The 26,955-nt window shown below is 50.2% G+C and overlaps 3 protein-coding genes across 3 annotated transcripts in view; 2 read left to right on the top strand and 1 right to left on the bottom strand.

The window, feature by feature from the left end:
- BLM (BLM RecQ like helicase) overlaps positions 1-13,793 on the top strand; it is a 14,021-nt gene extending 228 nt beyond the window's left edge. Inside the window, exons 2-21 of the mRNA XM_027666753.1 lie at positions 74-170; positions 581-761; positions 1,179-1,297; positions 1,668-1,800; positions 2,737-3,455; positions 4,154-4,330; positions 4,711-4,829; positions 5,349-5,462; positions 6,257-6,355; positions 6,443-6,591; positions 6,874-6,980; positions 7,717-7,877; positions 8,347-8,542; positions 9,206-9,396; positions 10,352-10,496; positions 10,838-11,037; positions 11,769-11,961; positions 12,097-12,219; positions 12,570-12,774; positions 13,610-13,793. Coding sequence (XP_027522554.1) covers positions 1,706-1,800; positions 2,737-3,455; positions 4,154-4,330; positions 4,711-4,829; positions 5,349-5,462; positions 6,257-6,355; positions 6,443-6,591; positions 6,874-6,980; positions 7,717-7,877; positions 8,347-8,542; positions 9,206-9,396; positions 10,352-10,496; positions 10,838-11,037; positions 11,769-11,961; positions 12,097-12,219; positions 12,570-12,774; positions 13,610-13,793 — 3,177 coding nt within the window. The 5' untranslated portion in view covers positions 74-170; positions 581-761; positions 1,179-1,297; positions 1,668-1,705. The remainder of the gene's footprint in view (positions 1-73; positions 171-580; positions 762-1,178; positions 1,298-1,667; positions 1,801-2,736; positions 3,456-4,153; positions 4,331-4,710; positions 4,830-5,348; positions 5,463-6,256; positions 6,356-6,442; positions 6,592-6,873; positions 6,981-7,716; positions 7,878-8,346; positions 8,543-9,205; positions 9,397-10,351; positions 10,497-10,837; positions 11,038-11,768; positions 11,962-12,096; positions 12,220-12,569; positions 12,775-13,609) is intronic.
- Positions 13,794-14,863: 1,070 nt separating this feature from the next.
- WDR76 (WD repeat domain 76) lies at positions 14,864-22,535 on the top strand. The gene is made up of 13 exons (XM_027666699.1): positions 14,864-14,932; positions 15,095-15,508; positions 16,089-16,181; positions 16,531-16,586; positions 17,113-17,233; positions 17,949-18,050; positions 18,137-18,180; positions 18,276-18,429; positions 18,624-18,776; positions 20,061-20,275; positions 20,648-20,800; positions 21,595-21,648; positions 22,127-22,535. The coding sequence occupies exons 1-13, from the start codon at positions 14,864-14,866 to the stop codon at positions 22,380-22,382; spliced, it is 1,884 nt and encodes a 627-aa protein (XP_027522500.1). The 3' UTR covers positions 22,383-22,535.
- A 992-nt stretch (positions 22,536-23,527) lies between these two features.
- The window catches only part of FRMD5 (FERM domain containing 5), a 75,045-nt gene continuing 71,617 nt past the window's right edge, over positions 23,528-26,955 (bottom strand). Inside the window, exon 14 of the mRNA XM_027666743.1 lies at positions 23,528-26,391. Coding sequence (XP_027522544.1) covers positions 25,817-26,391 — 575 coding nt within the window. The 3' untranslated portion in view covers positions 23,528-25,816. The remainder of the gene's footprint in view (positions 26,392-26,955) is intronic.

The following is a 26,955-nucleotide window of genomic DNA, read 5'->3' as shown; positions in this document are numbered from 1 at the left end:
GGCTGAGGCACTGCCCCGGGCTGAGGCACTGCCCCGGGCTGAGGCACTGCCCGGGGCTGAGGCACTGCCCCAGGCTGAGCCGCGCCCCTGCTCACAGCAGTCCGTGATCTGCCTCGAGGACTCACCTGCCGACCTGGTTCTGGAGGAGGACAGGGCAGAGCCTCGCCCAGGTAACGAGTTATTTGAAGGTACCGGAGAGCTGGAAAAAATTGTGTTTGCGCTCAGAGGGATGGGTTTGCCAGGAATCAGAGGGAGCTGTGTCCTTGTGTCTGATAAGCAGCCATGGATTCCCTTTGGGTACCTGGATTCCCTTTGGGTGCTCCCAGCCTGGGAAGGTGCAGGGCTGGAAGCAGGTGACTGTAGGGTTAGTTATATCACTTTTCCACTTTAAAGAGGGTTTGTGAGACTTCGTCTGTCTTTAATGGGGGGGAAAAAGGGAAGCGGTAAATATTGTCTTTAACGCTCAGAAACTGTATCAAACGACTGTTTTGAAATCTGGCTGTTATTTTTTCCCTTCTTTTGTTTGTACTAGGCTGAGTTTACGGTGTTACCCAACAGTATCAATTCAATTCTCTTGTAGCTGCCGGTGCTAAAGGAGGTGGGGACCGGGAGCCACAGGGGGCTGGGAACAGCCCCCCAGAATTGGATGAGGCTGTCGGGCCGTTGGCAGGCGATGAGCTCGAGGAGGATGAGCTGGACATCATCCCTCCCTCCCCCGAGGAGGAGCTGCCTCCCTTCTCCCCTTCTGTACAAAGTGTCAGGTAAACCAGAGTTCACTGGTAAAACCATCTGTCTGTAGGGTGGTTTGAACAGTACAGACCTGTAACTCCTGCTTGTTGAAAAGGTGCAGATTGAGTTTGTGTCTCTTTGCTGTCTGGCAGGTTAATGGTTGGCAGCTGCAATTAATGCTTTATCAAATACTTATTTTGCGTCTGATGTGTTAGGTGGCTTTTCCTTCAGAAAAAGCAGAGTTGCTTTTTCTTTTGTAGTGGGAGGGGAAAAATGTACCAGAGCAAGATTCTCCATGTTGGCCTACAGGATTGGTGACAGACTGCTCAGCTCTTGGGTTCTCCCTGGGGTTTCAGGAATTTATCTTTTGCACACATCTTAAATCCTGTTGTTCTGTGGCAGTGCCTCAGTATCTGTGTTTTAGTGGCTTTTTCTTTTGCAATTAGCAGTATTTTCAAAGACTCTCCCACTGGTGGAAGGTGCTCAGGTGGCAGCTCCGAGGCCGGGCCACGGGAGGTTCCCCCCACAGAACCTGGAGCTGGAGGTGATCCCAGTGCGGGGGATGCAGGTACATGAAATGTTTGGAATGTTATGCCTCAGATTTGGGGGAGTGGTTTGCAATTCATTATTCTCCTGTGTACCCCGTGTAATCCAAGAGCTTTAACTAACAGATAGAGAATTAACATCAATAGGTGGAGAATTGACATAGATAGATGGATAATTAACATGTATAGATGGATAATAAGAGACAAGGGCAAAGATATGTAGGTTCTGTGAGTTCCTGCTCACAGAAACAGTTTCTTTATCCAACTGGAACAAAAATATATTGAAAGTAAATTATTTAGACTTGCTGCAATGTGCTGTCCTCGGGGCCAGTGGTATCACCTTGTTAGCTATTCTAATAGCAATTGCTGTGCTGAACTTGCTCCCTGTGACAGGTGAAGGTGTGCCTGTGGCCCGGCAGCTGCTCGGGGTCATGGAGGCCATCTGTGAGCTGGTGGATGCCATCCCACTGCAGGAGCTGCAGGCCCTGTCCTGTGCCAGAGCCCTGCTCCAGCACAGGGACCTCAGGTAGGCTGGGACAGCTCTGTGTGGAGCAGGGACCTGCTCCCCCTGCAGCCTGCAGGTGTCCCCAGCACACTGGAGAATGAGGTGGAGGGGGGGTAAAAAGCTTAAAGGCACTGGATGAAGGGAGATGGAAACTACCCCGAAGTGCTGCGTGCATTAGCGGTCCCAGTGTTCTGGCAGGTGGAAGGATCCAGTTCCACACCCAGTCTGAGGAAGGTGCCTGGCACCAGGTGCTTCTGGAGGAGCAGGAGCCGTGCTGTGACCTGCCCAGTGTCACCCTCAGTTCCTGTAACCACGGGCACCCAGCTGGTGTTCCCTCCCTGAGCCTCACTCACTGACTGCAGGGATGGTGGTTCCTCCTAATAGCCCTGAGCTTGTCACCTTGCAATGTGACTATTGCCTGGTGCTTTACCTCTTGCATCAGCTGATGGCACAATACACAGACAAAGTATTGGGATTTGGGATTTTGATTTGGCTTTTTCCTGGACTGAGATTATGGGCTTTTCTGAATGTTCTCAGTACAACTAATTTATTTTCTTATTGCTGTAGTCAGACATTGGAACTTGGAAAGTACCTAAAACCATAATTTGGTAAAAGTATATTTTTACTTATTTTTAACTTGTGGCTCTAAGGATTTACTTTTTATGCTCTACCTTGCCTGGATCTGTTCCCTGATTTTAGGAATTCTTTTATTTTATCTCTGTAGAGAATATGTTGTAATTTTGTCCTTAGTTTGTTCTTGTGGTTTTTATTTTTCCCTAGATTTGTTTGAAATATTTTTCAAACACAGTGACTTGGAGCATGGTGGAACCACCATAATGTTAGTGTTTAATAGCAGAGGGACAAAACTGTTTAATGGATGTTGTAGAACTTGGGAAGTCATTGCTTGTGGCTAAATATTTATTTTTTTTTCCTTTTTCCATCCTTTGTCTCTCCCAGGAGAAAATTGCTGGCTAATTCTGTCAGCTTGAACCAAAATGGCATGAACACCACTTTTCCAAGAAGCTGGAAGGCTCCCAAGGAGCCGGGCCCTGGTGCCTGTCCTGCTGCTCCTCCAGGTTCTGGCTTGAGCTGGAGCTTCACTTCTGACAGGAACTCCCCGAAACCCACAAACCTCCCATCGGTGCTTTCTGTTCATTCCAGCAACTTTTCTGCCAAAACAAATCAAACCTTGGATACCTCTTGTGCTTCAAAGCAAAGTGTTGAGGAGATCACCTGCCCAGGAACTGCAGCGCTGCCTTTTCCCACGGGAAGTGGCAGGGAGGGAGGTTCCCTCAGGCTCAGCCTCCAGCCCGAGCCATCCTGCGACAGCAGCTGGAGTGAAAGTCCAGGAATGAGGAGTGGGAACCAGCCCCTGGCCAGCACAGCCCCGAAAGCTCAGAGCACGGCTCCCACGGCCAGTCCTGCAGGGAACAGTTTGGGTACCAACGACCCCGACTTTGACCTGGATCACTGGGACATCGATGACTTTGATGAGGACTGGGAGGAGCCGGTGGCTGTTCCGGCAGCACCGACACCGCTGTACCAGCCCATCAGGGAAGGGCCACCCACCAAATCCCTCTTGTCTAAGATCATGTCCAGAGCCAAAGGGTCTGCTGTGGGATCCAGTCCTGCTGCTCCAAAGTCAGGCTTCCTGATGGCGACAAAGAACCGTCCAGGTAAATATACTCGTGAGGGTTATTGCCTTCCCCTTTTGAAATTCTTACTTACTTCTTTTCAAACGTAAGGCCAAGTAACTGCTGCAGATCACATCATTGCCTTTTGATTATGTGGGAGTTTCTTTTGGTTTCTTTTTGCAAAGTCATCTTGTTGTTTTTTTTTTTCTCCAAGTGATGCCAAACCTGACTATTCCCTTCCCATGCAGGTTTCAGGCTGCTGAAAGATGGAGCTGCTAAAACTGGAAATAAGAATGTTTCTGTGTTTTAATTAAATAATGATTCTGCAGTTGTTAATTCAAAGCTGTACAATGTCTTTTGCTGTTTATGCAAAATGTTCCAAAATGGGCACTTGTGGAAGCAAACCCAATCCCTCTGGGGCACAGGTGGGTCAGTGTCATTTAGGGTTACTGTAGGAACAGGTTTGGCAAAGGGGAGGTGAAAATCAGAGTCACAGAAGGGTTTAGAGTAGAAGAGACCTTAAAAACCATCTAGTCCCACCCCCTGCCATGGGCAGGGACACCTTCCCCTATCCCAGGTTGCTCCAAGCCTCATCCAACCTGGCCTTGGACACTTCCAGGGATGGGGCAGCCACAGCTTCTCTGGGCAACCTGTGCCAGGGCCTGCCCACCCTCACAGGGAAGGATTCCTTCCTAAACTCGATACTGTAACTTACTGGAGTACGTTTTTTTGTCTCCCAGATCCAGCGGTTCATAATCCTGCACTGGAACGTTTCAGGGGTATGAAATTTTCCCATTCTGAAGAAATGAGGAATGTATTTCACAAGAAGTTTGGATTGCACTCTTTCCGGACAAACCAGCTGGAGGCCATCAATGCTGCTCTGCTGGGGGAGGACTGTTTCATCCTCATGCCCACAGGTATGTGCCCCACAGCACCCCACTGCAGCCTGGGGGGTCTGGCACAGGGTACACACCTGCTGCTCCTTCTGCAAGGCCTGGGACAAGCTTTTCTCTTCCCCTGTGCCTTTGTGGAGGTGCTGCTGGAATTCTGTGGCTGCAGGATTTCTGGAGTGTTGTTGCACTGGGGTATTTTGAGTGAGGGGGATTGAATTTCTGCATTCCACAGTAATTCATGTGGTAACTTTTCCTTATCCTACAGGTATCGCTTTGGGGCAGTCATTTTGTAAGTTAATTGTTTCTGAAAGTGCTGTGAAATGGGGAGTCAGAAATAGGTTTCCAGTCTGCCTCCTTTTCCTCTTGATAGCCAACACTTGGGGTGTTCTGTCCAATCCTTACAGGAGGTGGGAAAAGCTTGTGCTACCAGTTACCAGCCTGTGTCTCTGCCGGGGTCACGATCGTCATCTCTCCGCTGAGGTCGCTGATCATCGATCAAGTGCAGAAGCTGAAGACCTTAGATGTAAGTTCCAGCAGCTCTATTGAGTGAAACTGCAGGTAACTAGATTAGAAATCTGAAATTTTACAGCAAATCTTGCGTCTCTTGAATATAAACTGCATAAATTGATTAGATGGACACTGTGAAAGGCACAGAAAGTTGTCTGGGAAGAACTAAATTGGATGAACTTGAATATCTTGGCTGTGTAACTGCTGGATTTATTGCTCCTCCTGAGTGTTGGGTATTGGAGTTGGGTTTTCCAGAGCAGATGCTGATTCTGAGAATCCTGAGAGTTGTATTGGCACACCTGAACAGCAGCAGCCTGGCTCTGCAGCAGGAATAAGCACTAACAATTCCTGAGTTAGGGGGTTCTGAGGTGCTAGACACCTCTGGGAAAGCAATACATAGAGGGAAGAAATGCAGGTGCAGGAGATCACAAGCTGACTGCTTAGGAGCAGGTTTGTAACTACAGGTAGGACTACATTTGATGCTTCTGCTGTTTTGCATGTATTAAAACTCAATATATATATATTTGTAATACAGATTGCTGCAACATATCTGACTGGTGACAGGACAGATGCTGACGCCTCAAAAATATACATGCAATTGTCCAAGAAGGACCCTGTCATAAAGCTGCTGTATGTCACCCCTGAGAAGGTTTGTACTTCACCTGAGTCCTAAAACCGTGGGGGCAGGGAGAGGGGATTGGCTGGGAAACACTGGTCTTGGAGTAGGCTTCTGGGGAAAAACCCTGTTAAACAGTTTTTAGATAATGTTTAGGTAATTTTCAGTAAGACTCTATAAGCTGTAACTAATTTCAATCAGTAATTAGCCAAGAATGAGAACTATGTCTGTACAATCTAAACTTGAACCCCCATACCCATCCATTTCAATATGTCTTGCTACATATTAGTGTTAATCACTGTCCAGCAGCTACTAAATCCAGGCTGCTCTGAATAGGGTAATACAGGAAGAATATGGCACTGTCAGGGTAATAGGAGATTGTCAGAGCTTGCCTTGGGGTTTATTATTTGCTGCCTTAAAAATATGTTATTGCACAAGAGCTTTGTAAGAGGGGACTGGTCAGTGTGCTGATTATGTTTCTTTCTTCAGCATTGTCTTTGCCTGTCTTTCTCAACATAAGTAATTTAAATTTATTGAAGTTTCCTCAGAATGAGGGACCTTGGGATAGGTGATCCCAGAACCTCACAGGAATCTCACACCAGCTGCTTCTTGAAACGCAGCTGGTTGGCATCATCTTTCTGCCTTCAGGCTCTGCCTGCGCAGTCAGGGTTAACTTGGCAGCACAGAACAGTTGTTTCAGTGTTCAGCCAGGCCAGGTGAACACAGAAAGGCTGTGTTCAGAACACAGGAACACTGCTTCTGTGTTCAGCCAGGCCAGGTGACAGTGTGCTCTGTTGCTCTCCCGTGCCGTGGGTGGTGTGTCCCAGGTGTGTGCCAGCAGCCGACTGATGTCAGCCCTGGAGAACCTCTACGACAGGAAACTCTTGGCACGTTTTGTTATCGATGAGGCCCACTGTGTCAGCCAGGTAAAACCTCCTTTTGTTTTTTGAAATGCCAGAAGGCTCAGTTGGAGCATTTTACTCTGTTATACTTACGTTTTGTTTCCCAACCAGTGGGGCCACGACTTCCGACAGGACTACAAACGCCTCAACATGCTCCGCAGGAAGTTCCACTCGGTCCCCATGATGGCTCTCACTGCCACTGCCACCCCCCGGGTGCAGAAGGACATCCAGAATCAGCTTGAGATGCTGAAACCACAAGTGTGAGTCGCTCAGCAGTTGCCTGAAACCGACTGTTTGTGCTGCAGAAAGTTTAAGTGGAAAACTTAGTTCAGTTAGAAAAGTATCATAGGCCCATCTGAAATCCTTGTGTAGCTCTATCTGATTAAATGAAATGTATGCATGGAATTCAATGAGTTATATGCAAAATATTAAAGTAAGAAATAAAAAACTTGCCAAACCCTTCCTTGCATGCTGAAGGGAGCTGTAGCAGAATGTAACTGCACCCATAAAGCTGATGAGCCCCATGAACTGTTGTGTTTTAGGTTTACAATGAGCTTCAACAGGCATAACTTGAAATATGATGTGTTGCCCAAGAAGCCAAAGAAAGTGGCGATGGATTGCTTGGAATGGATTAAAAAATATCACCCCCGTGAGTACTGAGTGGCACAGAGCCTGCAGGCCTTTCCATGAACCACTTCTTAAGGCAGGAAAAGCTTTTTTAATCCCATAATAATGATATATTTACAGGAAAAGGAAGTTGGAGGCAAAGTGATATTATTGATAATCAGATTTATGCCCATCCTAAAGTTAAGGGTTCAAGTTAAGATGGAAAAGTAAATTATTGTGATGTCCCTGAGTAATCTTTCTGGAGCCTGCCAGAGCTCTTAGCATGGTGTCTTCAGAGTGATAGAGATCATACTGGTTTAATTGTGTTTGGTTTGCTTATCTGTAGTTCCCCTCAAAGCTCTCTTCAGGGATTCCCATCTTTCCGGGCTCACTTTGGAGTCCTGCAGCTCCTGCTGCTGGAACTGGACAACACCAAGCTTCCCTCAGAGCTTCTCCAGTGCTGTACCCTTGGAGAGCATCGACTAAACTCCTCTAGATCTTGATTTATGTAGTTTTTATTCATGCATTTTAAATCCTGAGATTGCACAATACTAAGGAAAATGTTTCTTGATTCTACCTCACAAAAAAACCCAAAAGATTGGATAGGAAAACCTAACAAAACCATCTGATGTTAATAAAATAAGCTCTGCAATTAAGCAGTTACATTATTACCTTTATTACAATAGGCCAGTATCTGCTTGGCAGGTTTGACTGTTGAGCAAGTGAAAAGGGCTAAAACTGTATTGTAACTCAAATTTCTTTTTCTCACCTGTTTGCAGATGACTCTGGAATAATCTACTGCCTTTCCCGGCACGAGTGTGACACCACAGCAGCCATCCTGCAGAAGGAGGGGCTGGCTGCCCTGGCCTACCACGCCGGCCTCACCGACTCCAACAGGGACCTGGTGCAGCAGAAGTGGGTCAATCAGGAAGGGTGCCAGGTAAAGGAAAACTGAGGGGGAAAGGGAAGAGATTTTGGGCGCTTTTGTCCCTCTTGGGATAGTGGAAGGGAAGCTGTGCAGCGTTATCACCTGGTGGGCTGCAGTACTGAATAACTGATCCCAGCAGACCTGCTGGGGCACAGCAACACCTTTTTATTGGGAATTCTAAGAACAGAAGGCTGTAGTACTGCACCGTGTCCTGCTGCTCCAGGAGGGAGGACCTGAGCAGTGCAGGGCTCCTGGCACAGCTGCTGGACTGTACAGAGACTGGAATTTGGGGGTTTCCCTGTGTCTGGAGTAGCTCTTCTGATGGGAGACGAGATGTGGCTGTTTTGTACTCGTCCTGCAGGGTTACAGTTGGCATTCTGGGTTCCAGGTTTCCTAACCCTGGTCACCTGTCTGGTCTCAGTGCAGAGCTGCAGGAATAGCTTCCATAATGCACCTGTGTAACATTATGATCTCCTTCCAGGTGATTTGTGCAACAATTGCCTTCGGAATGGGCATTGACAAACCCGACGTGCGCTACGTCATCCACGCGTCCCTTCCCAAATCCATAGAGGGTTACTACCAGGAGTCTGGCAGAGCTGGGCGGGATGGGGAGATGTCTCACTGCCTGCTCTTCTACAGCTACAGCGACGTGACCAGACTGAGAAGGCTCATCCTGAGTGAGTTCTCCTCTTGGAACTTGGGGGTGATACCAAAGCAGTCACTTTGTTGCTGGTCTCTTTTTTTATTCAGCCCCTGTTATTTCTCTTTTACAAGTGCCATGGGTAGTTAAGTGTTGCAAAGAGGGGAGAACTGGGCACTTTTCCCTGGATGGTCTTCTGTCGGGATTTTTGTCACTTGTACTTAATTTTAGTCAAAGCCATTTCGCTTTATAGAGTCATGGAGTTGTTGAGGTTGGAAAAGACATTTAAAATCATCAAGTCCAACCGTCAGCCCGGCCCCACCATCATGTTCACCACTAAACCATGTCTTCAAGTGCCACGCCCGCGTGTTTTTCAAACACTTCCAGGGATGGGGACTCCACCACTGCCCTGGATAGCCTGTGCCAAGGCTGGACATGAAGAAATTGTTCCTGATACCTAATCTAAACCTCCCCTGGTGCAAGAGGCCATTTCCTCTCATCCCATCATACATATTCTTCTCTTGACTCTTGTCGTTCCAGGCTCATTTCTTCTCCACTTTCTAAAACTTCAGAGATAAAATCTGGTCAGTTTTGTACTAACCCCCTCATCTTTTTTAAGCCAAACCAATGTTGTGTTTTGTCTGACAATGTACAGAAACGCAGAGGTGCAGGTCTAACAAGTGAACTTTTTGTGTTTCAGTGGAGAAGGATGGGAACAGCCACACGAGGCAGACCCACTTCAACAACCTGTACAGCATGGTGCACTACTGCGAGAACGTCATCGAGTGCCGCCGCATCCAGCTGCTCGCCTACTTCGGGGAGACCAACTTCAACCCCAGCTTCTGCAAAGACCACCCAGAAGTGATTTGTGATAACTGCAGCAGAAAGAAGGTAAACCACACAGATTTTATTTAAAGTGCTGTCAAGCTGATTTTGCGTTTAGCTGCATGGTTACACGGCCCTTGGGAAGGCAAGTGGGAAAAGGAATAAATGTCCTGTCGTTTTGTGATGCTTCCAGTTGTTTCCAGGGTTTGACCTAGAGCAGAGTTACAGACTGTCCATGAGCATGTGATGCTCCTGTTCCTGTCAGAGGTGCAAGGATGTTCCTTAATGTCAATTTTCTTGGCTACAGTGCTTGTGGGAAGCAGGAGCTAATATCAGATCCACTGGAGTGGCTGCAGGGAAATCCCTTCACTGCCTGTTCTGATGTTTTCAGGACAGCTTTGTGCTGCCAGAGCAGCATGAGTGCCACATCAGGTGTGCACTGCTGGAGGTGGCCCAGAGACTGGGGGTTATGCATCAAGGATTGAAGCAAACTTAGTGGCAGGAGCAGAAGGGAAGGCAGCTGTGGAAGCAGGCAGGGAAGGGTCCCTGATCAGTTTTGTACCTGTGGATGTGTTTGAAGCATTCGTTTACATAGCTGTGATTGGAACTAAATTTGACCAGAATAATGCATATTCAGTCCAGTTTTCTCATTTTAATACATACTGGAAGTATAAGTTCTAGGTCATGGCAGCAGGATTATTACAGGAATGCTTTCCAAATGATTTACCTCAGTTCCCAGAGTTCATCCAGCAACCTTGCCTTTCACTGTATACCAAAAACACAATGGGGATTATATGTAGTCAGTTGGACTGTTATTGCATTTTCCAGAGTGTTATGAAATCCAGAATCCCTGTGACTGTATCACTGTAGGTTACTAACTAGAAAATCACTGTTTCTCTGTTTGGAACAAACTGAACTCACGGCTGGGAAAAGCTCAATAGTGAAAACAGGTTGTCAGTAACAACTTGCATTAGAGGAGAAACGCATAATGGCATTTCCTAATCAAGTGTTGATTTAACAGGATTATAAATCAAGGAATGTGACAGAGGATGTGAAGAACATCGTTCGGTTCATAGGAGAGCACTGTGGGCAGGGGGGACGGAACGGGAGGAGGAGCCCAGGCTCGGGCAGGTACACCCTGAACATGATGGTGGATATCTTCATAGGTGAGTCTGTTCCTCCAGAAACACCCGAGTAACCGGGTGCACAAATCCCTGACCAGGAATCAGGAGGGCTGTGCAATGCCAGCAGGGCTTTAAAAGAACATGTGTTCTGCAAAATTAAACCTTCCCAGGAATCTCTTGGTGGTAAATGATTCAGAATAAATGAAACGGAAGGTTTAATCCATTTCAGGTTGCTATAGTGATAATATTAGTTTTCTGATGCTTAAAGGCTTTTTAATGTGAATAGACTATGGAATTCCCTTGGGAATCTCCCACGGGTCTGCAAATGCACATCTACGTGGGCTTTCTGATCACAGGCTTATCCTGGGGTTTCTGTTGCACAGGTACAACGAGTGCCAAGATTCAGTCTGGAATATTTGGGAAGGGAGCTGCCTATTCCAGGCATAATGCTGAAAGGCTGTTTAGAAAACTGGTCCTGGACAAAATCCTGGATGAGGATTTGTACATCACAGCCAATGACCAAGCAGTGGCATATGTCATTCTGGGAGAGAAAGCTCAGGCTGTGCTGGATGGGTCACTGCAGGTGTGTAACTGTTTATTTAGTGTCTTGAGGGTATTGTTTTAAGGAATGTGCTGCAGTTTTCCTGGAATGTCCCCCTGGATAGCTAAAACAACAGTTTGCCTCCAGCTGAAGGGCAGGAACAAAATCCAACATGTGTGATTCCTAGCCCAGTATTCCAATGACAATGTTGTGGGGCAAAAGGTGAGTTTGAGAGGCTTGGAGAGGTTTAAATCTTTCTCTTCTCCCTCATCCATCTGATTCCAGCTGGACAATGAAGGAAAGTTCTGACCCCCACAAAAAGCTGGCTAAAAAGGAAAGAAGGACCAGCACTCCCTTCTTTCTCCTGGATTTTTCTGCTCTGTTTTTCCCAGTCATTGGTGAGCTCTGATGGAAGATGCACTTCAAGAAGGCCATGGAACAGTCCCAGATTGCTTGAGGCAATGCTTCTTCATTAGTGCTGTGTTTGGAGCAGAGCAGAGCCCTCAGCATTACCCCAGTAACCTCTGTTTGAAGCCAGCTGAGAACTGGGCTCTCAAGAGGTTTTCCCTCTGTATAAACTCTGCCAGTTCTTTCTAGGAGAAACTTGAGGGTGAATGAGTAGCCTGTAAAAAATCACTTTAAAAGCATATACTGGATAAATAGCTTTTGTGGTCCATTAAAGGATACTTTCTTTCCTTTGCTGTGTTCCTCTGTTATCAATCAAGCTCTGCAGGAACTCCCTGACAGGTGTTATCGATGGCTCCTTTTAACAGGTGGAGTTCCACGAGACAGAGAGTGCCAGTGCTATCAGAAGGCAAAGGGCTTCCATGGCAAAGATGTCCCAGCGGGAAGAGGTGGTTAAACAGTGCCTCAGTGAACTCACAGACACGTGCAAAATGCTGGGCAAAGTCTTTGATGTGCATTACTTCAATATTTTCAGTACCTCCACCCTAAAGAAAATAGCAGGTAAGGCTGAGTTACTAGGAAGTCCTTCAGGGCTTCTGCATAGGGGGGGTATGGAAAGGAATTAATTTCCTCCAGCAGTTCTTTATAAAGAGTTACTTGTTGGACATGTGTAAGGGGTCCTTTGTTCTGTTACAGAAACCTTGTCCTCAGACGTGGAGGTTTTGCTGCAGATCGATGGTGTCACAGAAGACAAACTGGAGAAATACGGTGCAGAAATAATCAAAGTGATGGAGAAGTACTCGGAACGTTCCTTCCCAGGTGCAGTGTGCTTGGGACCTCAGCGTGTGCTCTCCTGTGCAGTGCCCTTCTCTCCTCCTCTGGCAGATGCTTGATTCAAAAGTTACCTTATTTTAATTACAAATAGCTAATTCTTACAGGCTAATAATTACAGAAGGGAGCAATCCCACACTTTTAGAACATACCAAGGTCTTTGCTACCTTCCTACTAAATTCGGTGTATCTCTGAAAGACTCGGGATGAGGGCAGTGCAGAGGAGATGTGGAACAGCCAGGAGAGGTGTTTTGGTACCATCAGTGTGTTCTGGGGACAGTCTGACTGGCCCAGGTGATACCTCGGTTGAATCAGTTTTACCTCTCTGTCTGTCTGTAGAAGATGCTGCTGGCTCAGGTGCCAACACAGCCACAGGGAGCACCAGCACTCCTGGGAGCGATGGAGAAGAAGATGCAGGTACAACCTCCAGCTATTTTGGCAATAACACAAACCAGAGGAGGAAAAGGAAACGGCCGGCGAACTCCAGAGACTCCAAGAGGAAAAAGACGAGTGCTGCTGGCAGCCAGCAGTTTCAGCCCAGAGGGTACGTGTCTGTGGTCACTTGTCACTTCTCTTTGCCCAGATCAGCATGATGATGATCCCAGAATTGCAGTTATCCCACTGCAGTTACTTAAGTATGGACTTAAGCAATGGTGTTAAACTTATCCAGGTGCCTGGTAACAGCTGCTCCACTTGCTCTTCTGCATTTTGGTTTAAAAAGCTGGTGAGGAAGGATATTTAACAGTTATCCTCACACTTGAGTGGCACAAGCTAAGCAGAGACACCGAATTTCAGTGTGCTGCCATAACCAGCATTAGTAGGCTGACTGGATTTCTTCCTTGGAATCGTAAAGAGGTCTTAAAACTTTAAAGATTTGATGGAATATTTGAATTAATTCAAATTCTTGCTCTGATTGTGCCAAACAAGGCAATACCTGCATCTGGTGTTGCTTGGTCTTAAACTTCTAGGGCAGATCCGCCACTTCCGAGGATTTCCCTTTCCCTGCCCTGTTTTCCCTCATTCTGCCTCTTGTTTATGATAGCAGATGGCCACTCCCAGCTCAGCAGGTCTTGCTCTACCCTTGGCTCCTTCCCTTCTACTGAAATATTTGTCATTAACTGCTGCTGACCCCAAAGTGTCACTTGCTGTTGATGCTCTAGTTGGGTTAATTGGAGTCGTGTTGGGCACGTCCCAGAGCAACAGCTGCACTCAGTTTCCATTTCAGAGGTAGTTTTGCAGCCATGTGTGTTAAAAATAAATATTATAAAATGATCACATAGTCTTCTGGAAAATGGTGGTGCCCATGTGGGTGCAGCCTGGTGCAGGGGACAGGGCAGGTGATGCAGTGTGTCACACACACCTTCTCTCTGATTTTGCAGTGGCTACAGCAGGTACAGAAGGACCAAGAAGCCACAGAGCTCGAAGGCTCAGGCTTCCTCCAGCCCCAGCTTCACATCCTGCAGTGTGGGTGCCACGCAGGGAGCTGCTGGGAGGCTGGGCATGATGGCACTGCCCAAGCCCAAATCCAGGAACTTCCTCCAGCCTTCGTATTCCATATTGTAACTGGATGAAAGCAAGTCCCCAGGATGGAATCACTGTTTATTAAATTTTTGTTTCTTTTGCTGCTGAACCTTGCACGGACGTGTGCATTCGTCGGGTACAAAAGCTCACGTTAAATAAATATTTTTTAACTGATAAGTTTATTTGAGCCTTTCTTTCTACCATAAGAGAGTTCCGGCTGGTTCTAGAAACCCTCATCTTTTGGTGACACTGTGATCCTGCTTTACAGCCACTTCAGGGACATGCTCGGGGCCACAAATCCCTGGAGCTGTGAATCCCTGAGCTGTAGCTGTCTCTGTCCTTCTCCCTTGCTCCTGCCTCAGTGCTCCAGAGCTGGAGAGCTGGGCTACTCCTCTGGAAACAGCAGGTTGGGAAAGAAAAGGTAATGAATGTTTTTAAGTTTCCTGTTTGATTCCCCAGATCCTGGAGCTGGGAGGGTCCAGCCCTGGCTATACTTTTTTTAATTATTATTTAAAAAGAACCCTGCCTGTGATCTTGTCACTGTCAGGGCCAGGGGCACTGGAGCTGCCCTCGGCTCCCCGGTCCTGCCTGGCACAGGATCCCGGGTGTGTCAGGCCAGGGATGTTGGAGGCAGCTGTTTGTGTGTTCCCTGAGCACCGGGCAGGGCAGGGCAGGGCTGGGCTGCGCCATTCCCTTGCTTGGCTGGAGCTGAGGATTTCATCCGCTATTTCTGAGCAACGAGTCAGAACGGTTTTGCTCTTAGAATCACAGAACACAAGACTGACTCGTGTTATGGGACCTTAGAGCCCATCCAGTGCCACCCCCTGCCATGGGCAGGGACACGTCCCACTATCCCAGGTTGCTCCAAGCCCCGTCCAACCTGGCCTTGGACACTTCCAGGGATCCAGGGGCAGCCACAGCTTCTCTGGGCAACCTGTGCCAGGGCCTGCCCACCGTCCCAGGCAGGAATCCCTCCCCAGTCCCCCCGGCCGAGCCCGGGCCTGCCCCTGCCCCTGCCCCGGGCGGTGCCGCGGGCGGGAGGCTCTGAGGGCGGGACCCGCCCGGGCCGCCCCAGTGCGGGCGGGAAGCGGCCGCTCCGCCCCGTGCCCGCCATGGCGCTGCCCCAGCCCGCGCCGCGGGAGCCCGAGGAGCGGGCACCGGACACCCGCCAGCGCCTGCAGGTCCGGGCGGCGGGGGCTGCGAGGGGAGAGCCCGGGGGGGTGAGGAGCGGGGCCGGGAGCCACCGGGGCCGCGAGGGAAAGGGACGCGAGGGGACCGGGAACCGCAGGAGGGGCCGGGGTGTGAGAACTGAGGGGCCGGGAGCCACCGCGTTGTGAGGGGAGGTGACCCGGCGGGACCGGGAGCGTGAGGAGAGGGGGCCGGGGGCCACCTGGGTCTGGCAGGAGAGGGGAGCCGGGGGTACTCGGGCTGTCAGGAGAGGGCCCGGGGCGGTCCGGGCTCAGTGCCCGGCCGTGCCGCGGGTCCCCGCCCAGCCCCGTTCCCTCCCGCCCTCCCAGGAGTCCCCCCCGCCGAGCGCGGCCCCGGTGCTGCAGCTGCGGGTGCTGCTGACGCCGCTGCCCCCCCCGTGGCTGCCGAGCGCCCCGGCCGCCAAGAGGCTGCGCCTGGAGCCCGCGGGCCCCCCCGCCCCGCCCGGGTCCCCGCCCGGGTCCCCGCCCGGCCCCAGCCCCGCCGCCCGCGGCCACGACGGGCTGTGGGATGCGGACAGCGACGGCAGCGACGGCGGAGACGCGGCCCCGGTGAGTGCCCGGCCCCCGGTTCTTATCTTTGTACAAGTACAATTTATAAGTGTCTTTTCTCTGTATGTAATTTTTCCCCCTGTTTTTAGCCTCTGGCTGGCAGTGTACCCGCTCATTTTACCCTTTCACAATGTCTGAGGGACGCACAAAATGCTCAGAGTATATTGTTTTGGGCACCGCTATATAAAAAAGACATTAAGCTTACTATTTCAACTTGTTGAGTCCACCTTCCCTATGAGAGACAAAAATGATCTAAGACTGAATTCCATTTATGCACAGTGTTTGCTGTAAGACTGAAGTTTTAAGGTTTTGAGTCTCTTCATTGTTGTTTTCATTCTAGCAAAACTTTGATGGACTGTTCTTTTCACAGAATTAATGCCAGAATAAGTCTTGTAAAGCAAGCTGTACCTGTGTGGACAGGTTTTGGTGTCGATACACCATCACCTCAATTTGTATGGTTTTATGTTTGTTACAAATATATCAAACCACTTTAATTATCAGTTCAGAGACTCAGAGCCTAGGACCTCTTTTGCAGCCACATAACTGTACAGTGAAGGGTAACTGGCTTTTCTTTCTGTAGGATGGACACTCTCACCTATCAGCTTATGAAAGGAAAAGACTAAAGAACATTACAGAAAATGCTAAATTCTTTGCTGCTCTAAAGCTGCACGAGGTTTGTATAGAGTCTAAATAGCACCAAAATGCACTTTCTAAATGTTCATAATTACACTGTCATCCCTCCTGGTGTGAAACCCTTCCCTCACTGGGGTAGGTGTGTGAGCAAACCCATGAAAATCACAGAATCCTGGAATGGTTTGGGTTGGAAGGGACCTTAAAGCTCATCTCATTCCACCCCTGGCCTTGGGCACTTCCAGGAATGGGACAGCCACAGTTTCTCTCTTTTTTCTTATTGTAAATAATTGCAGTAGGGTTCATTGCAGCCTTGAAATAATTCTATTTTATACAGGTTAATCCCTTATGCTTGTTATATATATATATTAATCTTTTTTTTTCTCTTTAAGTCAGCTGCAAGACTTAACCAAATTGCAACCAGAAGACAACCACATGGCACCAAAAGGTAAAATAATAGGAGATGAAATTTATATCCCTGATCCCTTTTTGTGGGATGAAAACCAATGTTGGAAAAAGGTGTGGGGAAAAAAAAAGAGAGGGGAAGAACAAGGTATAAGGGAGAGGGTAACCAGTTAGTGCAGAAGAAAATACATTTGGCAGTGCCAAACCAGTGCCAGGCCAAGCAGAAAATGAGCTGAAGCCCAAATAAAGAATAATCTGTATGATGGGAGAAGGTGGGAAAGGATGGCTCAGTGGGTGGGTGGCAGGATGGATAATAAATGAGGAGGGCTGGAAGGGAAGCGACAGTGGGGGATGTGTTAGAAAATAAAGGGATGTGTAGGAAAATAGAGGTGCAGGACGTGTGTGCGTTGCAAAGTGCTTGTGGTGGTGTTCCTCGCTGCCACTGAGAGGAAAAGGAACCACATCCCTCCTGCAGGGGCTGGTGTCAGTCTGTGTCCCAGCTGTACCCTTGAGCCTGTCCCTGAATGCAGGGACTCATGTTCTGTATCTGGGTGTTTTCATTGTTCCAGACCCAAGCCTAAAAAGGTGGAGGATGACACAGCCCGGCGACGGTCCATGCGCCTGCTCAGGGTGGAGCCGTCGGCAGTTCCTGCATCAGAGACACCTGCCCAGCCAGGAGCAGAGGAATATGTGAGATGGGAAGGGCTGGAGGATGTGTGTGTGCACAGCAGCTCTATCAAACCAGTGCTGCTGGCGCTGACTGGTGGCACTGGGCTTTGCTGGGCTTGTAAGCCCTGGGGTGTCTGTCTGACCCGGGGACAGCAGTGAAGGGTCAGTTCTGTCACGCTCCAGGGCCTCTCCACAATTGCCACGAGCCAGGCAATGCCCTGGGCCTCAGGCAGGTGACACAGTGCAGTTTGGGATGCACAGAAGGGTCCTGAGGTAAAACATTCCACATCGACAGCCCATGGGGTTGAACAGCCCTAAACTCTAAGGTTTATTACTCTGTTGTTTATTTCGTTGTAGCTTTTGATCTGGTTTATTTTCCTTTGAAATGTTTACTCCTTTTGAAGCAGTGACAGAGCAACAAGTAAAATTTATGTTGCTCTGAGAGATGGGAATTTAAGTCTTCCATGGAGCTGTAGAATAGAGTTGAATCTGTAATACAGGTCTTGTTGGAGTACCAGGAAAGCAGAAAACCCAGGGAGGCAGTTTTTCTGTGCTCAGTGACATTCTCTTTATCTTTTTAATAAGGTTTTGATATCAACATTTTTCTTTTTACTGTTTGTTTCCTGGGGGTTTTTTTAGATATGTTCTTAGAATGTCTGGTGGGGGGAAAGTACCTATTCAGCCTGTTTGTGATCTTCGTTTGTTTGAGTTACAAAAATTGCCAATGTCATCCCAGCCTCAGGTTCCAGAGGGACCTGTGCCCATGATTCCAGAGGATCAGGCAGAGGACAGTAAACGGACAGAGGCTTTACTGAACACATGGCTGAGGATAAGTGAGGTATTATTAGTTATAATGAGTTACTTTTGGATAAAGTCATTTAGCTTGGGCTCTGATTCTGATCAGTATCTCCCTTGTGTCTGTAGCTGAAAGCGAGTGATGCCGACAGACACACACCTGACATAGAGAGGTAACGTGGGAGCAGCAGCTAAAACTGGGCCTTGTCCACTTCCCTTCCTTCTCCAATTAGTGTTTTGGTGATCTTTGGTGACTGTGGTGTTCCAGGTACCAGGAGAGCCTGAGCAGCATGGTGCTGAGCGAGGAGAACATCAAGAAGGTGGTGAAATCCCGAGTGTGTTCCATGGCCATCCACCCTTCTGAAAGCACCATCCTCGTGGCAGCTGGAGACAAGTGGGGGCACCTTGGCCTCTGGAATGTGGTGAGTGGTTGGTGTGCTCCTCACCTGCACAGGTATGTGGTACAGGTTGGGTGCAGGTGGGGCACAGCCTGGTGTGGCACATCCAGCACCCTCTGCCTCCTCCCAGAAACATCCAAAAACCAGAGACTTTACTTTCAAAGCTCAGTAACTAATAGAAATAACGACACCCAGTTCTGTGGAATGTTGTTTTGCAGAGCTGCAGGTCTGAGGAAGGAGCCCACATCTTCACCCCCCACAATCTCCAGATCAGCTGCATGCACTTCTCTCCCTGCAACCCTGCTCACTTGCTGTCCCTCAGCACCGACAGTCTGCGCTGTGGCGATGTCACCAGGGCTGTCTTTGACGAGGTGAGTGAGTGCTGCCTCCTCAGAGATCTCTCCAGGGCACTGCTGTGAAGGTTTAGTCTGCTTGTAACAAGTTATTTGGTCTTTTTATTAGCAAGAAAGCTCAAAGTTCTGTTTCCACAAGGACACGTGAATTAACCGTTAATTAACATCACAAAAATAGGGAGATGTTTCCTACTCACCAAAACCCAGAACAGCCCAGATTCTCCCAATTTCCTTCCTGCAGAGGGCTGCAATTATTGAGTTTAATTTCCTCTTCCCATACTTAGCAATGTGTGCCTCAAGGCATTGCCTTTAAACAGTGACAGAGTGATTGGGAGAACTGAGTACTGCAAACAAACGACCCAAAAGAGCTTTGTAAAACAACATAAACCATGAGCTGCCTTTGCTTTCCTCAGCCTTCAGGAGACAGAATGCTGTGTCTGTCTCCACAGCTTCCCTGGAGCAGGGTGTGCTGTGTTCTGACAGGCACAGCTGCATTGATCAGCTCCAGTGCTGGGAAGGGAACAACCTACTACAGCTTAAAGCTTTTTTTTGCCCCAGCCCTTCCAGGCACCGTGAGTTCAGCAGGGCTGCAGGCAGGCAGGTGCTTGGGCAGGAAGGTCCAGGGGGTCGTTATTTGAGGGAAATGCTTGCAAGATGATGTCTTGAGAGGCTGGGGAAGAAAAACCTGCTCAGTTTAGCTTATGCCAGGTTACCTGGCCTTGTGATACCTGTAGGAGCATCAGTGCTGGTGGAACAAGCACAGCTGCACACCCAGAGAGCTGAGCCACGGAGTGTTCCTGCAGCACCATTGTGCTTGTTCTGATTGCTGCTGTGAGAGCAGGGGGATATCCCCAGGGGATAGCATGGGGTGACATCCTCATGCTGATTTCCCTAATTGTGGGGAGCCAAGTTCACATTTCTGCACCTGATTAAAGCTTTCTGCAGCACTGGAGAAGGGAAAAGTATCCTTAATCCTCGCTCAGTGTGTGCTCAAAGCCAACAGCCCTTTGATTGCTGGAACACAGAGGTGACAGTGCCTTGTAGGAGCTCTAACAGCAAGTTTGGAGTGTGCTGTTGCCGGCCTGGTTTGCATGGTTAATTAGCTCCTAATTATTTCCCCTTGGAACACATACCTGTTTCATGGAAGGGTTACCTGCATGGCTGGGTGAGGCTGGAGCTGTCACATTACACAGGCTTCAGTAGCATTTTTAGTGAATGTAAGAGGGCAAGGATGAAACCCAAGGGAGAGTTAGTGTGTTTTGTTGTACAGTTCTGGTACCATTTGACCTTCCCTGTGCTCAGATCTGCAGGAGTAAGGAAAACTTCTCTTCCTTTGACTTCCTGGAAGACAGTGCCTCCACTGCCATAGTGGGACACTGGGATGGGGACGTGGCCGTGGTGGACAGACGGACCCCGGGAACGTCGGCGGAGCTCTCTGCAGACATTGGCTTCAAGAAGACACGGACAGTCCACGTGCACCCCGTGAACAAACAGTATTTCCTGGCTGCTGGCTTAGTGTACGTAGCTCAAGTTGAACTGGTTATTCTCTTTCCAGTGGTCTGTCTGCCTGGGCTCCAGGGTGGGCTCTGAAGGGTGCAGGAGGGCAGGAGAGCTGGGGATGAGCAGTTTGTCAGACTCAGTGTATCCTCAAAGCTGTCTCAGTCTTTTTAGAAAACAAGTTTTCGGTCCCTAGCAGGATTTAAAATGGGATTTGCTTTGACTTCCCTTCACCTTTTGGAAATGGGGGCAGATGGGCCTTAGTGGGCTTTGGCAGACAGAGGGACTTTAATGAGGGGCTGGTTGGGCTGGTTTTGGTGCTCCTGCTGTGGCTCTGGAGCTGTTTTGGTAAGTGAAGGCTGTGAAGTGTTCCCGTGTGGCACCTGTTGCAGGGACGTTTGTGTTTTCGACGTGCGGTACCTGAAGCCCAAGGGGAACCAGCCCGTGAGCTCCCTCACAGGACACACCAGAAGTGTGGCCTCGGCCTATTTCTCACCTGTCACTGGGAGCAGGGTGGTGACAGTGTGTGCTGATGACAAGCTGAGGTAAGGCTCTGCAGGGAAGAATCTTCATGGAAAACATCAACTTCATCACCATTATTATTATTACCTCTCTGCGTTACCTGTCACTGAGAACTTTCTGTCAAAGGTTTATTTGCATTAACATTTTTAATTGTAGTTTTTAATTTTTCTTTGTTTGGTTGGGTTTTTTCCTAATTCTCATTTTTCTGGAGGATGTTTAACAGGGAGAAGTGAAATTACACAGGTACTGTTAATCTTTAAAAAATATCCAAAAAAACCCCAAACCAAAACCATGAAACCAACCAAGCAAAAGCCAGCCAAAACTTGCCTTATGAACATGAACACAAAGTGCTCAGAAGTTTATTTTTAGCTGCTGGCACTTGAAATGATGATAATATCAGCTCTTTTGTAAGTAGCCTACTGTTTAATAATTTAAGCTGCCGTGAGTTGCTTGTATTGGAGTTTTTTGTTTCTCATTTGTGGTTTTGTGGCCATAATTTAGGTAACTGCCTGATTTAGTTTGACCTCGGCAGCGTTTTTGCCCTGGGGGGTGGGATCCCAAGTTCATGGAGGTGAAGGAGTGGGTGGGATGCTGGGTTTGGCCTATCCAACCTCTCCTCCAGCAGCTCTCAGAAAGGGTAGGGCTGCAGTTCCAGCTGAAAGCAAATCCAATTCACAAAGCACATCCAGTAATTCCAGTTGGGATGTTGGTGCCCGTGTCCCAGCTGGGTGTCTGTGCTGCTCCCAGGTGGTCTGGCTGGAGCTCATCCTGTCTTTTTGGCACGTGTACATTGTATTAAGGTGCTGTTGTGTTCCAGGGTCTACAACACCACGTCCTTGTCATCGACCATCCCAGCCCTGAGCTCCATCAGGTGAGCAGAGCACACCTGGGCCGAGGTGTGGCCACTCCCTGCGGGCCTGGAGGGACAGGACACAGGGAATGGCTTCCCACTGCCAGAGGGCAGGGAGAGATGGGATATTGGGAAGGAATCCTTCCCTGTGAGGGTGGGGAGGCCCTGGCACAGGTTGCCCAGAGAAGCTGTGGCTGCCCCATCCCTGGAAGTGTCCAAGGCCAGGTTGGATGGGGCTTGGAGCAACCTGGGCTGGTGGGAGGTGTCCCTGCCCATGGCAGGGGGTGAAGTGAGATGAATTTCATGGTCGCTTCCAACCCAGCCCTTCCTGGGATTCTTGTCCCATCCTGCCCATCCCAGGACAGGGATCTGAGCAGGGTGATCTCTCCAGTGCAGGTGCTGAGGGTTTAGGAGATGCAGGAGCAGATAGGACATAAAGGATGATTCAGTCGTGGGTTCACTGGGAGGAATGTTTCTCTCTCTTTTACTTCCCCTGCAGACACAACTGTAACACGGGGCGCTGGCTGACCCGCTTCAGGGCCATCTGGGACCCCAAGCAGGAGCACTGCTTCCTGGTGGGCACCATGGCACAGCCCAGGCAGATCAGTGTCTTCCAGGACACGGGGAAGTTGCTCCACTCCTTCTGCAACGCAGACTGCCTCACCTCCGTGTGCTCCATCAACGTCGTGCACCCCAGTCAGAACATCCTGGTGGGGGGGAACTCCAGCGGCCGCCTTCACGTATTCAAAGAGTAGAAGTGGTGCCTCAGATGCACAGTTTTTCCCCTTTTTGCATTAACTTTGTCTATCCAAGCAGTTCCAAAGCTGGCTGTTATTTCTCAGGACAGAATTGTGTTTTAAAAGCCTTAAATAAATAAATAAATAAATAAATAAATCCTTTAAACTACCTTTGGGCATTCGCATCTTCAGTGGAAATAAATCCTGCTGGGACATTTGTACCAAAACCGATCTTTTTCCCCAGTGACAAAGTAATTTAAAAAGAAAAAAAGAAAAAGCATGGGATCAGCACTTGCAGCATGGGTGAGAAACTTCTTAATGATTTCCATGAGTGAAGCTGGAGCACTGGTGTGCTCTGTCCATCACCTCTGAAGGGTTCCATGTCCATGTGTGTTCAGCAGCATTTGTGCCTTGAGCTGTCTGGGGTGTAATTAAATAAATCCTTTTGCTGGGGCTGGAGGGAGCTCTCGGTGTGAGCTGCTGCCACAGGGCACTGGAGCCAGGGCAGCTCTGTGGGGTGGAGCCTCTGCACCCACGGGCCTCCAATGAGTCCCCCAGCACTGCCCCAGCACTGCCAAGGCCACACGTTATAACCCATGTCCCCAAGTGCTACATCCATGTGTCTTAAATCCACCCTGGGATGGGAACTCCACCCCTGCCCTGGGCAGCTGTGCCAGGGCTGCACAATCCGTTTGATGAAGAAATTTTTCCAATTTCCAGCCTGGCACAGCTGGAGGCCGTTCCCTCTCCTCCTGTCCCTTGTTCCCTGGGAGCAGAGCCCGATTCCCCCCCGGCTCCCCCCTCCTGTCAGGGGGTTGCAGAGCCAGAAGGTCCCCCCTGAGCCTCCTTTGCTCCAGGCTGAGCCCCCCCAGCTCCCTCAGCTGCTCCAGCCCCTTTCCCAGCTCTGTTTCCTTCTCAGGGCATGTTCCACGTCTTTCTTGTCATGAGGGGCCCAAAATTCCAGGTGCATTTGTAAAAATTGTGTCCCAACAGTGCAGGGATGTGTGAGGGACTCACCTGCAGCAACACTTGCTCCCCGTGGCCTGAGCCTGCTCCTCACTGCTAAAAGACCAAATTCATCACAGTTTGAGCTGAGTTTTTACTCAAAGAAAAAAATCAGCACCAGCACCAGAAATACTGAACAAAGCTCATCCCAACTCTACTTTTCATGATATTTAAATATTTATTTAAATTTAAAAATACTTTTCATGGCACCAATGATTTTATGCTAACTAAGGTATTGGATATGTAGAAAAAGGTACATTTCAAAGGAAAAAAGGATGTAACTTACAGTATTTGGCACATGAAAGGTTAATCTCTAGATTTTCTTCTTTATGAAAACTAAGAAATTCACATTTTCAGGTATTTTACTGTCTACTGCTGAAAGATGCAGTATGCCAGGACGAGATTGACGGGTTTCTGATCTCAGAACCTACGGAAACAACATTTTGATAGAAAGACGGGTAAAACTAACAGGGCCTGAAACACGCGATGGAATCTGGGATGGACGGGAAAACATACAACGGAAAATCACCAGTTCTCGTGGTTTTGAAGTAAAACGCTGGGTGACAACGGCAGAGGTGACCTGGGGCTGGGACGGAGCATTATCCGAGGAAAGCCGGGTGGAAGGTCCCAGGAGGGGACTCGGAGGATGTGTCCGAAGAGGATGGAGCATGGGATGGAGCTGTGCTGTCACACATCACACAGAACATTGCAGTGAGGAGGAGGAGGAAGAGAAGGAGGAGGAAGAGGAGGAGGAAGGACGACACTGCAGCGTTAACCCGGGGTGAAAAATGTCAGCATTGGGAGGAGCACAACTGCATAGAAACACCAGCGCTACGGGCTGAGGTAGGAACACTACACTAAGAGTTAATTTTGCTATGTTGCATAAAACAGGATTATCATGTAAGAAAAAAAATCACTCCTCCGCCTCCTGGAGCCTTCCCGGAGGGCTCCTGCCTGCTCCAGAGCCGGGGCTGGGCCCCAGGCCCTCCTGGGGTCTCGTGCTGTGAGCGGGCGGCCGTGGCCATGGCCTGGGTGGGGTCTGTGCCCCCCGACAGACGTCGATAAACGGGACCTCTCCCCTTATTGCAGTGACAACAATCCCGGTCTGGCCCAACGCCACCGTCCCGCTCAGCAGTGGGTGGTGGATGCTCACAGACAACACGGACATCAGGCTTTGTAAAACTGCAGTTATGGCCCCAGCTTACGGAAAATCTCTCCCTGAGATGAAATTAAACTTGCTCAACTGTTTTTGCCTTCTCTTTTTTTGCTAATATGTCCAGCTTCTCACCCAAACCTTACCAGAACTGGCTGTTATTGCTCCCTATGGATGGGCTGCTGCTCCCGGTGATCACCGGTCCTGGGGGTTGTCACCAGCACGATGAGTCGGGTTTATTGACTTTTGCTTAAGAACAGTTGGGGCTAATGGTGTCCGTTGGCTTCTTCAGTGTCACCTGCGTGCCTGAACTTCTGTCCTCTTCAGAAGAGTCCAAAACCCAGAGCTCCTTCTCTGTCCCAAACCCAGCAGGGCTCAGCTGGCGTTGGGCTCCTGTCCTACGGAAGCGTTTGCTCCTCAACCATTTGCTCACTGGGAACAACTCGGTACCGGCACCCACGGTCACCCCATCCATAAAGTAAAAAAAGACTGGATTAGATTCCATAACAAAATAGCATTTCCTTGTTAAAATAGACCTTGAAACGTCTCTTTTTTTTTTTTTGTTCTTTTTTCTTGTTTTTTTTACAAAACAGGTACAACTGGCGGAGGGTAAAGGTCTTCCCAATAAATCTGACAGTCACTACAGCTCCATGCCAGGCTTGGCTGCGCGTGCCCGGCGTTCCCTGGCTGCCTGTGCTCCCCTGCCCTCGGGAGCACCGACGCTTCAAGGCTTAAAAAAGTGGCGAAGGGTCGAGTCCGCAGCAGGGCGAGGGCTCCGATCGCTGCGCCGTGGGGAGAGGGGGAACCGGGGCGTCCCCAAGAGCATCGCGGCGTGTGTCACCTCGGAGGGGGCTCCGGTGAGCAGGGAGGGCTCTGCCAAGCGGTTCGTGGAGGGCGGTGGGCACAGTGCGGATCGAATACCGTGACAGTACACGAGTGTTAAATTAAACCTCAGTAGCACCATTGCTAAAGCTCCTGCGGAACGGCACCGCCAGCCCCGGTTCTGCGGGGGGGTGGCAGAGCAATGAATTCCTCTCTGCTCGGTGCTTCCCAAGTCATGCGCGTGAGATCGGGACGGGAAGTGTTGTGCGGGCTCCGGGGGTGGGAGCGGGCGGCTGGACATGGGGAGGAGGAGGCTCCGGGGGCTGCGCCCACCCTCATCTTCCTCCCGGAAAGCCGCCTCCCGGGCCGCGCCGGGCTCTGGGTCAGGAAGGGAGGGTTAGTGTGTGCCCGGCGGGTCCCGCGCGGGGACGGCGGCAGGTCTCTCCCCAGGCCCCCATGGTGCCTCCTGCCTTCAGGTGTCAATGAGCAGGCTTACCACGGCGCGGAGCTTGCAGGCAAACCATCGCCTGAGGGGACAAAAGTATTGGTAATGGAACTGCTCGAACTCGGGGGTCTGGCGGATATCACGGAAAAAGGCAGTGTCAAGGTCGGACTCAGTAAGGACGATCAGGAGGAGGAGCAAAACAAAGAGGAGTCCAACTGTCACAAGGAGCAAACGGAGGACACTTAAAACAAACTTATTCACCTGTTGGGCCTGTGCCGGCCCCAGGCCGCCGGCGCCCGGGCACAGCGCCCGCAGCTCGCCCACCTCCGCCTCCGCCGCCGGCGTGCCCGCCTCCGACTCCTTCTCCTCCTCGATGCTGCACGGGGCCCCGTTGGCCTGGCGCGAGAGCAGCATCAGCTCCAGGCTGTGCTCGGCCACGGGCGTGGGCAGCACGCTGTCGGCAGGGCTGTAGCTCTCGTCGGCGATCACGGCCACCCGCTCGCTGCTCTCGGCGCGGCCCCGCCCGGGGCCCGCGAAGGCGTCGCCGTGGGAGGCCGAGCGCACCGGGGTCGAGTGGGCGCTGTCACGCAGGGACTCCAGGCCTGGGGGGACAGGGGAGGGGGAAGAGGGGGGTGCTCAGTGGGGTGGGGGGGGGCCCTCCCTGTTGCTGGGAGCCGCCCCCACAGCCCCCAGCCCGCTGTCCCCGGGATGCTGGTGGTGGTGGTTGTTTCCCTTTGGCCACAGCTCGTGACCGCGGTGCTGACACTCTGACACCCACGTGGCTCATCACCACCAGCACTGGCCCTGAGCCTGGACCGGCCTTGTCGGCAGCTCATCACAAACCACCCGCGGGCTGGAGCTGCCCCGAGGTGACAGTGACAGCCCCCCTGGCGGCTGCTGCAGCACCTTTGGGGCCCCTCTGCCACTGGCACCGCCAGCCCCTGGTACCAGGGGAACCGTGGGCAGCTGGTGACAGTACCCAGACATGGGCAGGGATGAGCTGGGGGAGCACGGTCAGCACAGCAGAGGGTGCAGGGAGGGGTGGGGGGCACAAACACAGCCCGGGGGCCACACTGGGGCAGCTGGTGGGTCCCTGCCAGCCCTGAGCTGGGCTGGGCTCTCCCTGAGGCACGGCTGTACACAGCCAAGCCTGCTGCAGCCCATGG

The sequence above is a fragment of the Corapipo altera genome, unplaced genomic scaffold, assembly GCF_003945725.1.
Source record: "Corapipo altera isolate COAL_440 unplaced genomic scaffold, ASM394572v1 349, whole genome shotgun sequence".
Lineage (NCBI taxonomy): Eukaryota > Metazoa > Chordata > Aves > Passeriformes > Pipridae > Corapipo > Corapipo altera.
Note: the sequence above shows the minus strand (reverse complement) of the source record. Positions and strands in the feature narration are given on the sequence as shown.

What these genes read in the sequence shown, in the direction of transcription:
- WDR76 (XM_027666699.1), top strand. Translation starts at nt 14,864, where the DNA reads ATGGCGCTGCCCCAGCCCGCGCCGCGGGAGCCCGAGGAGCGGGCACCG. An exon ending in CATGGCTGAGGATAAGTGAG is followed by an intron (nt 18,051 to 18,136) that starts GTATTATTAGTT and finishes TTGTGTCTGTAG; the next exon opens with CTGAAAGCGAGTGATGCCGA. An exon ending in CCAGGGCTGTCTTTGACGAG is followed by an intron (nt 18,777 to 20,060) that starts GTGAGTGAGTGC and finishes CCCTGTGCTCAG; the next exon opens with ATCTGCAGGAGTAAGGAAAA.